General features: G+C 37.9%; 1 protein-coding gene across 2 annotated transcripts in view; it reads right to left on the bottom strand.

Moving 5' to 3' along the window:
* ZC3H12C (zinc finger CCCH-type containing 12C) overlaps nucleotides 1-15,458 on the bottom strand; it is a 56,417-nt gene extending 40,959 nt beyond the window's left edge. The window contains exon 1 of one of the 2 annotated variants that reach the window (XM_039868708.1): nucleotides 15,365-15,458. In XM_039868708.1, coding sequence (XP_039724642.1) covers nucleotides 15,365-15,388 — 24 coding nt within the window. In that variant the 5' untranslated portion in view covers nucleotides 15,389-15,458. Of the gene's footprint in view, nucleotides 1-15,143; nucleotides 15,281-15,364 lie in introns of those variants that run through there. The other variant, XM_039868710.1, reaches the window with a different exon arrangement.
* Between the last annotated feature and the right edge of the window lie 1,965 nt (nucleotides 15,459-17,423).

Raw genomic sequence — 17,423 nt, 5'->3', positions numbered from 1 at the left:
TTTTTTTCCTACTGAAGGTTGCTGTAATGTTTTTGCAATAGTTAAGCCGATGGTCTAATTTCATAAGTCCATCAAAGATAAAGAATCTCGAATATTATGTAGTTTATAATACTGCAAATTATAAAATGAATTACACAGAATTCAAATTTTGTCTTGGGTAGGCGTATGAACACTACGGGAATGAATAAAATTATAGAATTTATCTTTTTTTTCTTTTTTTTGTTAGTATGGTGGTACTTCTTTTTGAAATTTCATTTGTAAAAGGTATCAACCCTTAAAGGAGTAAGAAAGGTAAATCAAGGCCACTAGTATGGTTTAGTAAATGGATTTCTGGTAAAACTGAATTTGATTAAATAAGATAAAAATGAAAATATCTATTCATATAAAGTAGTTACGACTAAAATCTAATAAAACTTAAGCTATGCACTGACTAGAGAGATCAATATTTATGGTCAATATTTATTAAGTCATATTAAAATCTTTTGTATATAAAAAAGAAACTTTAATATGAATAGACCGCCTTCTTTTCCTTGGGTTCTCTTTCTTCTATTTATCCCTTGCTACTATAGTTACTACTTTATAGCTTTAATTCAGTAGGAGGAATCTTCTAATTCCTGCCACTATGAACACAAAGAATAAGAGAAAACTACCCACGAGCTCAGCAGGAAGCCTGATCTCTAGCACTGGATTAAGCTTTTAGCAAACAGCAAATAAAGGCAGTGATCTGAAAAAGCTAATCAGATCCTGCTGTGGTATTTAGACTATATGGGTTGCTAGTACTGGATAATGTTAAGCACATTAAAACATCTGTAGGTGAAAACATGGCCCTACTCTGGTTTCTTAGTCACAGGTCCTAGTCCCCTTCCCCACTGCAGAACCAATACAAACAGCTGCACTGGCTCTGCTTCAGTCACTGCCATAGATGACCTTGTAGTTATGACAGTAGAAAACAATACAAGACAGTGTAGTTTTAAGGGTATACTAAATCTGTCGATGACAAGGGTCTGTCTCACATTTGAAACTTCAACTATCTGAGAAGACCTTATAAGTCTGCTGAGGTTTGCAAAATACTTGGGCTTTGATGGTGTTTGGAATCAATTCTTTTTGTCAGTGGTGATCCAAGCCGACTTCCTGCTACCTTTCTGCTAATACGGGTTTATTTAATACACAATCTCTTTCGACTCACGATAACCTCACAGAAGTAAGATTATTATATTAGATTTTACCAATTAATGTTTTAAGCAAAACATTATTTTTGACAGTAAAAATGAAGATAATGCTCCTCAATGTCAAAATTCTTGGGGTTTGATTATGAAAATCTTTCAGTGCCAAAATACTCAGAGCAAACAATCCTTGTCTTTAGGGTTCAGAGACAAATACCAAAATACTTCACAAACACAGTATTTCTTTCCAGTGGTTTAAAAACAAAGGCACTTTTCTATAGCCATTTTAGGTGACAATATAACCCATATCCTTAGATGTCAAATATTTCCCAATAATTAGCTTCCCATTTAGTTATTTTAAATAGTTCATTAAATAAGTCTTTAGGAAGATATTTTAAATTCCTACAAAAATTTTAAATACTCAGAGAACTAGGAATTTTAGAAAAGGGAGACTACAACGGACATCCAAAATGCTGATGTAACAGGTAACTAAAGCAACTAATGTATGGGAGAGTGACAGAGAAAATTTGTGAGGAAAGAAAGGCCACGTATGATTTTAAAAGGAGAAAGTACATATCATCCATGTTCACCAAACAGTTATATTAAGTATAACTGAAACTTTGAGAGAAAGCTAACCCAAAATCTGTAAATTTATGTATATATTATACAACGCATTCTCAGAATTATAACACAACTGGATGCTACTTAAATGACACTTTTTACCTCGTATAACGATAATATTTACATCATTATCAAAGCCTAGTTAGAATTCAACTCATCACTTCTGATGCCACAGCACTTTATCTCCCACTCTATGACATTCCTCACTTTCCACTGGTATGTGCTCATTTCTGAACATCATTATATCTTTAGGCTGCATGTACCAGCTGATGAGGACATGCCTTGTTTTTTGGGTGTCACATAATTCTACTTAGCAAACTAATCCAAAACTATCTGACCAAAAGCACTGTTAAAAAGTGAAACTGACAGATTTAGGTTCTAAAGAATAATTGTATCAGTTAGAGTTAAAAGAGGGCGCTATCATTCTGTCTGTTCTTAATGGTTTAGTAGAGAGTGTGATAGTAGTATAGTAAAGGAACTCAAGGAAAAATAAAACACAGTATACAGCATTACAAAAGGAACTGCAAACCAACTATGACTCAATAAAATTCAGTTAATTTTAAGTATGGTCTAAATAGAAATTCTTATTAATAATCAAGATGGAAAATAGTTCCTTATATATGAATTCTTTTAAGATGGAAAACCAAAACGCTTTAGTTACTACTTCCAATGGCCCTTATAGACTGATTTTAAATTACTGCACACTACTGATTTTAGATAATTGTCCTGGTGTTCAAGCAACTGAAAAACATTAAAGCTAACAAAATGAATGGTTGTGTTAGATAGTATGCTCAGTGAAATTATAACAAAATTTTTCTTTAGAGTTCTATTCATATCAGACGATGAGGTAATAATTTAGACATTAAATTTAGAATTCTGAGCATTTAACACGATTCCTTCTAAATACACATCATCATATACCATAATTAGTTAAATCTACAATAGGAATCATCCTAAACAGCTGCCAATGCAATTCGATTGTAAACTCCAATAGGGCAGGGATTCTTGTGTTTTGTTTTTCTCATGTATCTCCAGCACCCAGCAGAGTGCCTGACACACAACAGGCACTTCTTAAATATGTGCTAAAAAAATGATAGCATTTCTGTATCTGGGCCAAAATCCCTCTTCCATATATGTTCTTTACTTCCTTTCATACGACCTACACTCCAGCTAAACAGGAGTATTTAAAGCAGTAGTTCTTTCAGTCTGGTTGCACACTGGAACCATCTGAGGAGTTTTAAAACGCAGTTTAGTGATACCAGAGTCCCATCCCGGAGACGTTTATTTTTTTTGGTCTGGTAGAGCCTGGCCACGCATTTCTAAAGTGTAGCCAAGTTTAAGAACACATGACTTAAAGTTTCCTCTAAAATACCTTTCTCCACAGCTTCACATGTTAAAATCCTACCATGATTGAATTCAGCTGAAAACCCAACTTTGCCAAGAAAACTTTCATGGAACAATGTTAAACTTATCTTTGGATTATTTGAGTTTTGCACAGGGCCTGACATGGTTAGGACCTGATAAATATTTGGCGAGCATGACACATAGAAATTCAATAAAAGAATGATGTACCGTTGATTCTCATTATTCAGAGATTCCATATTTCCAAATTTGCCTATGTGGTGAAATTTATTCATAACCCCCAAATTAATACTTGCAGTGCTTTAGTCATTCCATAGACATATGTCTACACAGAGAGGAGAAAATTGTGACTTGCTCAGGCACACCTTCCAGCTAAGGCTGGACAAGGTGAGGCTTTCCCTTCTTGTTTCAGCTGTCCTACTGTAAACAAGCATCCTAAAAAGGACTAGTGTTTTGCATTTTTTGTGCTTTCTACTGGTGAATTTGCAGTTTAATTGGCCCCCAAGCCCAGTGCTGAAATGCTGTCTATGACTCCTATTTGCAAGAAGGCATTAGAGAGCCTTATGGAGAAAATAGGTTAGGCAAATTTTTTAAGACATGTTATAGTCATGTTGGTTGTGAGTTCAATGTTAATGAATCAACTATATATATTAATGAATCAACAATATTTATCAACGATATATTTAAACAGCAACACATGTACAAGATTAGGTACTGCTTCATGAAAATGTTTTCGCCAAGGGCTCTTCTAGGAGTAGCAGTTCAGTATTTGCAGCAACTTTATGAAACTATGATTTTTTTTTTTTTTAAAGAATCAGCTATAATTTCTCCTTCCTGAGATCTTTACAGTTTCATTCAGCAAATGGGTACCTCCTAGCTGCCAGGCACTGGGGAGACAGCAAAAACAAAGCAAGTCCCCTTCTCTCACCAAGCTTAAAGTGTAGTGTAGGGTGGGGGAGAAAGAAAATACAAACTGTAAATACATGTTAGGTGACGGTAAATGCTACAAAGAAACTTTGAATCAGAGGCGGCTTCTCTGATAAGGTAATATTTGTGAAGGTAGCTAAATCAGTGGTCCTCAATCCCCGGGCTGCGGACCGGTACCGGTCCATGGCCTGTTAGGAACTGGGCCATACATTGGGAGATGAGCAGTGGGGAAGCGAGTGAAGCTTCATCTGTATTTGCAGCCACTCCCCAGCGATAGCATCACCACCTCAGCTCCACTTCTGATTACCAGGCATTAGATTCTCATAGGAGCTCTGGTCAGTCCCTGGTGCCAAAACGGTTGGGGACCGCTGACCTAAATGAAGTAAAAGGAAATATGTAACAGGAAGAAAGAGGATTAAGTACAAAGCCCTGAGATGAGAGTATGATCATGGATCAGATAGATGGCTAGTAAGACAGGCGGTGAGTAGGCAAAGGGAGGAGTCAGGAGATGAGGTCAGAAAGGTAAGGTCAAGAGAAGTCAGGACATGTAGAACTCTGAAGGGCAATGCTTCTCCTACTCTACACAGCATCTGAATCACATCAGGATCTTGAATATTCTGATTCAGGAAGTCTGAGATTCCACGTTGTAATAAGCTCACAGCTGATGCTGTGGCTGTTGGTCCATGGACAGTGCTTTAAGTAGCAAGGTCATAGGTCACAGTAAGAACATGGCTTTTATTCTGAGATGGGAAACCTTTGGAGGGTTTTGAGCAGAGGGAGTGATATAATTCTATTTTATACTAATGTCTTCTAAATTTGGGCTTACCTCCACATTTCTAATAGTGTTCGATTGATCTCCATTCCTGTCTGTTCCATTCATTAAGAACTGTAATTTGTAACATATTGGATACCCTGCATGTGTAAGTCTTCTATTACTACATTTTTTCTCATTTTCACATTTTTTCATGGCTATTTTGCATGTAGATATGTCCTGATACTTCAGAACTGTTTGACAGCTTTTAACCAAAAAGCTGTTGAGAGTTCGGTGGAGAATGCTGCAGTAATACTTGCTTAAAAATCACTGCCAATTAAATTGTTTAATCAGGAACAATTTATTGGAAGTTTCTTTATTTTTCAATACAGTTTCCTAAATTTTTTAATGGGGGCTTATATTTATTAAACTTGTCTTAAAATATTTTGCTTTTGTTCTTGCTGCTGTAAATGTAGTTTTCCTTTCCCATTGTATTTTCTATCTAGTTTTTGTTGTCTAAAAAAATTATTCCTATTCTTATTGTTGTACCTTAATCTTTAGTGAACTACATATTTCAGCGAACTCTTAATGTTTCTATTGGTGTTTCACTGAGGCTCTTGAGTTTTCCACATATATAAATTAGACTGCCTCATCAATTTTTATATCTCTTGCTCTATATGATTTACATGTCATGGAATACTTTAGCTACTGTGAATAATTAGAAGATAATGTAGGAAAAGATACAAGGAACATGAGTATAAATGTTTGGGAACCAGTGATTTAGAAGAAATACATTGATTTAATGATGGGCAGTAGTGAAGGGACAAGGGATAAAATGGAAGTAAAAACAGAATAGAATATAACAGGCATCTGAGAGAACACAAAGATTTTCTTGCATAAAACTTAAGCACTCATCTACTATCAAAGTAGGAAATAAACATTTATGATCTTCTTGTTAGCTGAAGGAATGCTCAGGCCCAAGACTCAGCACCCGACAGCACACTTGCCAAACTAGCATTCTGGCTTCTGGCTGTCACTCAGGAATTCCAAAGTGCTTTCTCCACCTTTCTTGTCTTCACTCAGGCATTATCACAGCATGTATAGTCTCAAATCTAAGATGCAGCTGCCAACCTGGCACATGCTTCCCAGCCTCCAAGGCCAGAAGTAAAATTTCCTACCTCAACCAAACTCAAAAAATTTTGTGAAATTTTTTTACATGCCGATTCCTGATTTCTTTTTCAAAATTGTTAAACATATACTGCCTATACTGCAAATCTAGTGTTTCTCTTAGTACAGAAAACCTTTCTAAACTGTGGATCAGAATTTGACTTCAAACATTAGCTGTGTCTTACTCCGTGCTGACGTTCTTAATCAAAAAGGAGGTTTTAAACACATTAGGACCAATCAGAGGCTCTCTAATATAATCGAAAGACCTGAAAGTACACTGAAAGTGGGGAACTTAAAGGAAAATAAAAGGGCAGTGATTAGAAGCACTTTTTTTCTTAAAGTGATTGGTTAATTTTATCAATTACTAGAATTGCAACCATTCTTCATTTCCAATAATATGAAGTAATTCCTATAATTCTGCTATTCATCCCATCCATCAACAGGCCAGTTTATTCATCCCATCCATAAACAGGTTAGGAGAGAAGAGTTAATTTTTTTCCCCAAATCTTTACAATCTTGGAGGTGAAAGTATTCAGAAGATGCTCACAGAAATAGGATTAAATTGGTAAAGAGCATAATGAGGGCCATGGAGAAGAAACCATGGTGCTTCCAAGCCCCAGGAAACTCTAGAAAACACATAGAAAAAAGCACACCACGGCTAAGAGGTGCAGAGATCAATAAGCAGAGAAACCCCACTTAAGGAGCTCAAATACATTAAAAACAAACTGGGAAATCAGTTTATTTTGAAAGGTACACCATTCTATCTTTACACAAAGATGACAAAAATTCCTGACAACCAAAGCATTAGATTTACTTCTCGTATCCACAGGCCTTAAATGATGATGATGGTATTAAGGGTATATAGACATTTAAACAGTAAAAATGACTTTTATCTCAAGTACTCAAATAATTCACTATGGGTTGCTTGACTTCAAAGATGAGATATAAATAGGCATTTGTGCTAGACCAACTTTTTCAAGGCTTAGGGAAAACTCAAGCCTTGAGAATGGAAACATACTCTAACCATGATACAAAAAATTAGAGGTTAACAGTACATAGCCAAAAACAAATTTAAAAACCCTAAAAAACCCAATATCTATAAATTAAAACTCTCTTCCAAGTAACTCTGTAGTTAAAGAAAAATAAAAAAAATTCATGGACATTTAGAAATAGATGACAATAAAGTTATAACCTATGGAACGTGGCCAAACTGATACTTAAAAATCAATGGTGTAAATGTATTTAGTCAAAAACAAAAAATAAAGGAATTGAACATAAATTGGAAAGGTTAAAATGAACAACAAAAAAAACCAAAATAAAAGTGGGTAAAATAATAATAAATTTAAAAGCACAATAAATTAGGAAGCAGAAAAAAAAGATCTGATTAATAAAACAGAGAGCTGGTTCTAAATGATGAATGAATGAATGTATGAATGAACGAATAAACGAACAACCTCCTAAAAGTGACCAAGAGGTTAGGGAATTCTATCTACATATATAACATTACAAATGTAATGTTCAATAATATAGGAAGAATTCTTTGTGTAAATCTTTATGCTAATAAGTTAAGAGTTCAGAATCGAAGCTGACTTAAGGTTGCAAATGTGGGTAACCATGGAATAAATAAAAACTTTGTTAAAGGTTTATAACCTCTAGTCCATTCCTGACAAAAGAACCTATAGGTTCTATGGGTGTGTTCTAGCAAAACCTCAAAGCATCTAGCAACTCCGATGTTACTTATTCTAGGCCACAGAAGAAATGGAAAGCATAGAAACTGGTTTATGAGGCTAGCATAACTGTTGACAAAACTCAACAAAGATGGCAAAACTAACCAAATATATATATAAGCTTATACTATATACAAAAGTTTTAAATAAGAGAAATGTAAATTATGTAGTATATTTAAATCATAATACATATTAACCAGGTAGATTTTATTCTATGATAATAGATTATTTTTCTAATATTGAACAACCTTGTTAATTCAATTCATTACATGTATTGATTAAAGGCTCCTGCATTGGATTGGGTGTGGAAGATGAAAGAGGTACATGAGGAAATCAAGAACTTCTAAATTTTTAGTCTGAGTACCTGAGAAGGTAGTAACACTTGAAATGGGAAAGATTTGGAAAGGAACAGATCTGGAAGGATATAAATTGTTATAATTTTCACTTCAGATACCAAATAGCTATCCAAGTGGACCTTTCCTCAAGATAGCTGTGTAAAAGAGAGAAGTCAGGATTGGAGATAAAAATTTGGTAGTCATCAGAACGTAGATGATATTTAAAAATATATTATTGGATGGATGGAAAACTGTAGAAAAAGGAAAAGACCCTGGAATCGAAATTTCAGTAACCTAAAGAAAGACATTACATATATTTGTGTAATACTATATTTTCATGTACGATATATTGCTATGCTTAATCATTTAAAAAAACACAGTAAATTAGGACTTCAGTACAAAAACTACTTAATAAAAACCTGATGATATCACAAGGTGGTCTTTCTGCCAGACTTTGAGAAGTTCAGTTTCAGTTGCATTGTCATTGTGGGAATTTGTAAATTATTCAGATTTTTTTTTGGGGGTGGGGGAGTGGACAGTAGTTTTCAAATAGTGTTTTGAGAGATGCCTAAAAAAGTTGAGCAAGAAGGGCATTGGGACCCTGATCCTAAGATTTCATTTGAACATTTGAATAAAGGGTTTTCAGGGGGAAAATTAAGATTTCAGGGGGAAAAACTGTTTCATCCACTTTTAGTAATGGTTTATAAATATGATGTTAACAATGGACAACAGTGAAAGAGTAGGTCTCAAAGTTTATATCACTGACAAGGACAGAATCGTTAAGTAGGCTGAAAGCAGTACAATTTCAGCCTTACTGCATTTAAACTGATTGCATATTAAATGAGTCAAATGCTGAAAAATGTTTAAAAATGTGTCTAAAAGATACTTAGGGATTTAATAATATACATGTCTATTTTCAAGTTTCTCACATTTCACATTCATAGATATATTCCGGAATATCTGTACAAAAGCAGGGGACACCTTTGTTAGAAAACAATAGCTGTCAGGATTTGAAAAGTGAAATACCGGAGAGGAAGTCCCATTCAAATAAGAAATAATCCCAAATGGCTACTATTAATACTGTTCTTTGATATCAATCAATGCAACAAGAAAAAAAAAATAATTGAAATATTGAAAAAAATTGATATTATTGGGTCACCATTACATATCCTGAAAATCAAGAGACTCAGCTGAAAAACTGTTGGACTAACTCCTTCAATTTAGTTAACAGTATATAAAAGAGATCAGTAAGGTAGCTAGATGGGGATTTACAAATGAATAACTTTCCTTTATACTAGCCACCACTAGGTATAAAATATAGGTATAGCAAGCATAACATATAATGCAGAAAAATCTCATTCATAATAAACAAGGACAGCTAATATCTCAAGGACTTAAGTGCTTCAATACACATCATTACTTAATCTCCACAACCATGACATTAGTGATATTATCATGTTAATAGGTACTATTATCACAATGTTACAAAGAAACTAAGGCTTAGGGAAATTAATAAGAAATTTGCACAATCATATAGACAGTATCAGAACAAAACTCAACTCCGTCTCTCATCTCTCTGACTCTACAGAATGGGCTTCTATGCACTATTCTCACTGTCTATCAAAACAAAGAGGTTGTGGAGTGTTAGTGGGGGTGGTGGTGGTGAGGGCAGAGAATGGACACTCATGCATTGCTGATAAGACTATAAACTGATACAACTTTTCTAGAAGGCAATTTGCATGATCACACCTAAGAATTTGTTAAAAGAGATATTCATCAATGTGTACGAAGAGCTATAAATATGGATATTTATCACACTGTTGTTTACAACAATTAAAAAGCTGGTCACACTCTAAATAGGCAACAATATGAACTTGATTAAATTACAGTATTTGAATGTGTACTGTATTCAAGTACATATTCAACCATTCAACCAATAAAAATAATCTTTTAAAAGAATATTTAATGACACAGGGAAACAAAATATACTGACTGAACTTCAAGAAAGAGAACTACATATGCATATAAAGTCTTTAAAGGATATGTTTACACTGACTAAGGTTTTTAAAAGTAAAAACAATGATGTCAAAACTAACTCTAGGTAAGAACTGTAGATGATTTTCACTATTGTTTTATACTTTTTCTGCTTTAAAAATGTGATAAAATGAATACATTAAAATACTAAACTCAATTTACTTTTAAGGGAAAATGTAGTCAAAATAATAGGAGTGCAGCTTAGAAAACATTTCCCCTATTTAGAATTTTTTTCTTATGTATAATATTGCTAATATTAACACAAATTACGCCCATGATTTTTATGTTACTTAAGGCACTTTTTGATCTTAGTAAAAACAGAAATATCACCTAACAAAATAGGTAATTTATTGCAGTTAAAACCTTTAGAGCTGTATTAATCATTTAAATTACAGCAAAATTCCAAAAAGTATCTAATACACATCACCAACTCAGTGGGACAAAGAAAATAATGACTTAAAGATAAAACAAAAAACATCTAAATTGACAATGAAAAGGCAGCCTCAGTTATTTTGGATACCTACTCCCTTTGAGTGTACAAAATAATAAAAGGAAATGATAAAGTAGAAGCCAAGATTTGAAACAGAATAAGTCACAGAATAGGGATAAAATTAAGCCCACATAATTTTGAATAGGAAATGAGTACAGATGACTAAGAACAAAGAACAAAAACTAATTTTAGCCTCACCCCAGAAGACATGAATATATTTGAAAGCCCTTTCGAAAATTTAAAATATAAACTGGCATTAAAAGCAGTAACAGTCAACTTGATTTTAATTTTATATCTGGTAAACCCAATTGCTCAGCACACAATTAAGAGCCACTGAATAAGCAGAGAAACAAGTCTGTCCAATCAAATCAATGGATACTGTTAAATAATTTTATAATAATAAGTGCTTTCTATGTGCCAGGCACTTTTACATTCATTATCTTGAATCAGTAAAAACAACTCTGTAAAGTACTGTAGTGTGTGATGAATGAGAAATCAAAGAAACTCAGTCTTGCCTAGGGTCGCAGCCAGTAAAGAGCAGAGCTGGGATTCAAACCAGGTTTAGCTGATTTCAGAGGCCCCACCTGCTCTCTCCATACAGTACAATCTTTCAGTTCTGCAACCTAGACTATCTGAGCATCCTAAAAGCCTTTAATCATTGCCTTATTTTAGACATAATATTAGCTTTTGTTATCCAGTTTCACAATCCACCTCAGATATCTGCTGCAAACTAGAGAGTGACAATGTCAGTAAGGAACAGCTAACATCAAAAAAGAAAATGTTTGAAATATTTTTAATGTCATGAGAAAATCTTTAGTGTATATTAAATGGGGACAGGAAGGTGGGATAGAAAGCTCTACAAACTGTGTAATTTCAATTATACAAGAAAAAGATATCTTTTAAGAACCAAACTCCCAGAAAGATAATTACATTATTAAACCTCAAAACAAATTTATTAACATGTATTAGTTTACAGAGACCATAACATTTGGTTAAAACAGGGACTTAGCCTAAGTCGGAACTCTCCCTTTGTCATTATTAACTGTGAGACGCATCAAATTATTTAACCATACTGTGGTTTGGTTTCCTCATCAGAAAAAGAATAATGAAATATTCTTCATAGGAGTATAGTACTAAATGCATTAATACATGAGGAACACTTAGAACAATGCTTGGTAGTTATCAATCTTAAACTACAATGGAGTAAACCAAACAAAATCTAAGCTGAGGCCTGAATAACAAGGCATGAGCTGGGCAAAAAAGTTTAGTCAGGGGAGGCTTAGGAAAAATGTTCAAGGCAAGGAGGGAGATTTTGGGATTTTCTATTTATTCCCTATCCAACCTAGAGATTTGATAATTATCTTAAAGGCAGAATATTTTATTCAAAAAGTACTTATGAGCTTTGCTTTAGAGTAGGTCACTAAGCGTAAGAATTACTGTCAGGGCTGTGACTTATAACCATATATAATATGCTTTATTGGTGATTACTCTCTATTTTCATTTTAAGAAAGTAAAACATCTACTGAACAGAAAAATTAAAGAGCAAACACCATACTGAAGGACCAAGGTTACTGGAGATATATTTTGGGATGAAATAGATTTAAAAAAAAAATCACATTCTTAATCATTTGTCATTTCCCTGAACTATTAATAGTGAAACAGCAGCAATGATTACGTTTTTGGTGAATCTTAACATTATAGTTTTGTAAACACATATGCTGTAGGTCCATGAGGCATATTAACACTTAAAACACAAGATTTTTAAGAACATTGGTTATATTTGAGATACAACCTTAGAATCGTGATATTTTAGGTTTAAATTTGGAATCTCAATTTCATAAATTTTTATTTAAAGATCTTCCTATATATTTCTCTTTCCAAGAACTATACCTCCAATACCACCTTTGCCACCCTAATCACCCACTGCTTCCATCATCACTAATGCTCTGAACACACTAGACCAGCTACTCCCTACTTTCCTGCCAGGTTCCCTTGATTTACAGCATTTATTTGGAAATGACTTCATCCAGCTCTACCTACAGGCATACCTTGTTTTATTGTGTTTTGCTACTTTCCTGGTGTTGCCTTTTTTTTTTTAACAAACTGAAAGCAAGACCTTCCATCAGCAAAAAGATTACCACTCACTTTATTGCGCTGGTCTGGAACCAAACCTGCAATATCTCCGAGGTATGCATGCACTTGAATCCTACCTAAAGGTCTGGCATGTTGTCCTTCCCCAGTAACTGAATTTACTTTTTTATTCATGTCATTAGTACCTTTGGCCCAGCATTACATTCTATTTGTTCAAAATTCTCCTTTTATAGGTCAGGGGCCTTACATAGCACCTAGACTGATACTGATTGTTTGCTGAGGGAATAGTATTTACCAGTTTCAAATGAACAATCACAGCAGATTAGTTTATAATCCCAAATTCTACCACCACAAGAATAAAAATCCTCCTACTTCATAACTTAGGGTTGTTTCTTAAAACTGCAATCAAATCTGAATGAAAGAATTCTTCTAAATTTATGTACAAGAACAAATGAAAAACTCTAAAAGGTATAAAATGATATAAAAGCATATAAGAGGGTATAAAATTGTATAAAAAGCTACAAAATGATAGCAACACTTTTACATTATAGTAGAAACCACCGTGGTCTGCTAGAATGGTAAGACAAGGTAACCCAGTTGTAGAATAAGAAAACTATTTTAAAAATACAATTTCCATTATCCACTTGGGGTCCAATTTGGCAGATGTAATCCATGAAAACAGCTCCAGAGGAGCCATTAATATAAAATAGGATGTATTCATTAGTCTGGTAATTAAAACAAAAAGGTAGTGAAGGAAAGTGATGAATGAAAACTCCCATCAGCATACAAATATTCCAAGTTTCTGTTTCCTATCCTTTAATATTTTCCATTATAGTGAAATAGTTTCACAAGACTTTCATTATAAATACAGGTTAAAAAATACTGGTTTCTTTTTTGTTGTGTTAAGAATTCATTTTACTTTGCTTATAATGTTTAAGTACTTTCATGATGACTAGAATCATAATTTACTTTGAAAAGTAAAACCCATTCTCAAATTAAGTAAAAATACTCAAACATTTTGAATTATAGAGACACAGTCAGTTAATAGACCATTCTGTTATATTTAGGGTACTTCAAGTAGACAGACTCAGGTAACTTAAAATAAGAATACCAAATTGGAAGAAAACAAGTGAAGAGAGAGCAAGTCTGAATTAAGCATCTTCCTGGGGTTATCGAAATTAAACAATTTCACAAATATTTTGTGACACTATCTTACTATGCAAGCATTAGAAAACACCATTATTAAAAAACTGCTAACATTAATTGTATATGCAAGTGATCAAATAAATGGAAGTCATACCCATTAATCCCTAAATATATTAAGGATTTAAAAATATAACAGGATATTCCTGACTTCTTGTAGTTCTTGGAAAATCCAAAAAATATGTTTGCGGTATATCCAGTTTTCCGTTTACAATATGCATTAGAAAAATATGATTCAGTGAAGAAACGAAGATCTTTCCTAAACTTATAAATATACAATACTTAGCCCAAATATTTTTGCATCTATTCTAAGGTGGTTTAAAAAAAAAGATCTGAATCAACAAGCGCCTCAGGAGGCCTGGGGATACTCCAATACAGTCTTGCAACCAATAGGAAAACTTTCCCTAAATCTAGATTAGCATTTCATCTCTTTATCACAAAACAGAGCACAAACCAGAGCTGTGAACGGTTACCCCAAAGGCAAGCAACCCAGTTAGAGTATTCTGTATTTTGGAAGCTAAGGCTGTTTTTTAAGGACTTTAAAAGGGGTGATGGCTGAGACAGTTTAGGGAAGAAAATCAGGATGTATTTATTTCTCCACGTTATATTTGTAACACGTCCTCGCAGGGAGTTAAAAATGTGAACCAACCCAGCTAAAATGAACGCAGGGTGAAAATGGGAATTCGACTGGAGACTGAAGGGTGAGGGGCGCAGAAGGGACGAGGGCTTTTCTTTAGGGCCGGCCTGACGGTGGTGGCAGTTTGGATGGAGGGATGGATACGAAAAGCTGATGGATACGAAAAGCTCATGGCTGAGGCTGAATCCGAGATGTCGGATGATGCCTCACCCCACCAGCGCGCGAGGGTCCGAGCCGCAGGAGCAGGGCTGTGGGACCGTTTCCATCTGGGGCGCCCGAGCTCGCCTCCCCGTTCGGCGGCCGTGCCCTGGGGCGGGCGGGAGTGGACCGGTGCCCTAGGCCGCGGGCCGGGGACGCCGGCCTCACCGCGCCCGAGACCCCGGCTGGGCGGCTCCGTCCGCGGACAGGGTGCGCTCGGCTTCCCCCTCCGCCCCACCCGAGCCGCGGGAGCCGAGAGACGCGACCTCCAGGAGCCCGACCCGCCAGGGCCCGGAGGTCGCCCGCAGCCGCCGCCCCGGCCACTCCGGCCCGCGCTGGGGCGCGGCCTCCCGGCCCGCGGCCCTGCCCTCGCCCGGCTCCCTCAGGGCCACGCTCGCCGCTGCTGGCTCCTTCCCCCACCTTCCCGAGGGACAAACCTGGGGACCGCTACCCGGCATGGCCGACCCCGCAGGAGAAGCGGCGAGCGGCCGGCGGGGCCCGGACGACAGCGGCCACCTCGGCTCTCCCGCGCGGCGCCGCGCCCGCCCGCCCGCGCTCCTCCCCCCCCGGGCCGCGGCCCCGGCGCCCCCTCCCCGGGCTTGCACAACTCACACCCTGCACGCGCGCGCACGCGGCTCAACCGCGTTGCTCAACCTACTTGCAGTCTCTTCTGAGCAGCCATCACAACATGCCCTGGAAGCCAGGGCCGCGTCTCGCCTCAGTCCTGGGCCGCCGCGGCCGCCGCTAGGGCGCCGGGCGAGCGGGAGGCTCCCCCATGCCGCCCGCTCGCCCGCCCGCCAGGCCGGCCGGCCGCACGCCGGGGCCGGGCTTACGCGCGCCGTCCGCGCCGCTGCTCCGCGGGCGAGAGCGAACCCGGCCCGCCCGCCTGCCTGCTCCTCCACCGCCCGCCGCCGCCGCCGCCGCCGCGCGGTTTCCTCCTCCCCTTCCCTCCTGTCCTCTCCCTTGCCTCCTCGGGAGCGGAGGTTGGCAAACCAGCACCTGCTGCTGGAGATCACCGAGAACTGAAAACAGGAAACCCCGAGCCAAGGGGAAAACCCGGGAGGCGTGGAGAGGGGTGAGGGGAGCTGCTGGAACCTGTCGGGCTCGACCTAGACGCTGCGCCCCATTCCCTTCTCCCGCCTGGCCCGGGGATCCCGACCTCCCTTCGCCGCTCCCCTAGCCCTGTCCAGGAGGGCGCCTCTCCGCTCCGTAACACCCTCTCCACCCAGCAGTAAAACCGCCCCGTCCCTGGGCAGTCAGGGAAATCGAGAGGCGGCCTTCTTAGGGCAAGTTTGCCCTGGCTGTTTGCTTGTTATCAATACACTGTAATGAGGGAAAACCACAGCTGGCATGAGCAAAACCAATAAGGGAACTTAAGCAAATGAAGCTGCTGGGATTTCACCCAGGGGAAGGACTTCTTTCAGCAAGGAAACTGGCCTTGTTGGAAATGGCAATGTGTCAGCATCTTGGTGAAACCCAGGATAAATCCGTATCTCTTTCGGGAGTTTGGGAGGAGGCAGCCCCCTGCACTGAGGTAGGCTTCTGAGTTGCCAGTGAAAAGCACTGGGAGCGGAGAGCCTTTCTACTTTGTGAATTGTACAACCCCCAACAAAATTTAGGTCAACATTTCAGAAAGATTCAAATAATCCTATTTCACCGGCCTGTGGAACTGTCACCAGGTGCTTCACGTTTAGCCTTGGGCAGGATGCATCTGCTTTTGGAGTGACAGGGAAGGGAACTTGTGCCACAGACTAGGTAGCCTGCGATAATAAATACATTATCTATCTCATTTAAGGTTCACTGCAGTCAAGTGAGCTAGGTGTTATAATTGCCGTTATCAGTCAGAAAACTGAGGTTAGAAAAGTTTCCTGAGATCACACAGCTTGAATATGAAAGATCCAGATCTGTTTGCATCCAAAGGACATATTTGTTTCACTGGACCTGAGTTCATGCCTTTGATGATATTCTTTCACTTATAATAAAATCATTTCTTGCCTCTCTGAATTGGGCACATATGATTTAAGCCTGGATCTGTTGAATTCACTTGGTCTACTAAATGGTAGTGATATCCGTGATGCTTACTGTGGCTCAAACTTTAAACTTTCCAGTTTAATGTTCTCTTTCTAAAAAAAAAAAAAAAAATCTGCCTTTATGGCTTAGTTGAGCAGCACAAGTGGCCCCGCCTCTTTGGCCTACATCTGTTGCTCTTTAGCTGATGATGGGATCCCAACTGAGAGCATTATACTGAGTGGTGCCTATTGGCATTCTAACTCTGCCTGGGAGATGAAACAGGAGCATCTTGCTGAGTCTGCTTCCCACTTGAGTAGGCCAGTCTTGGGGTATATTAAAATAGCTGGCTGATGGGCTTCTTTTTGGGCATATGAAATCCCTCTGGTCTACATTTTAGTTCCACTTTCAAGACCCTTAGGAAGTCTGGCAACTTGCTCTCTACAGCCAGGTCAGTTTTGATTGGCAGGAAGGGAAGCATGCTCTGGGAAAGCATTCCCTGTTCACTGACCCAAACCCTCAGAAATCTCTTGGGTAGTATTTGGGAGGGGAAGGGACTTAGAGGGTGGCTGGCTGATGACGTAAGTGACAGCCATCTTTGGCATGGTATTAGTGATGCCAGGAAGTTCCCCTACTTTACGCTATACTGGCAACACAGTCTACCTTGTTTCCCTCAATCGACTCAACTGAATTCCATTCAATAGTGATTA

This window comes from Pteropus medius, unplaced genomic scaffold (genome assembly GCF_902729225.1).
Source record: "Pteropus medius unplaced genomic scaffold, Ma_sr-lr_union100, whole genome shotgun sequence".
NCBI lineage: Eukaryota > Metazoa > Chordata > Mammalia > Chiroptera > Pteropodidae > Pteropus > Pteropus medius.
Note: the sequence above shows the minus strand (reverse complement) of the source record. Positions and strands in the feature narration are given on the sequence as shown.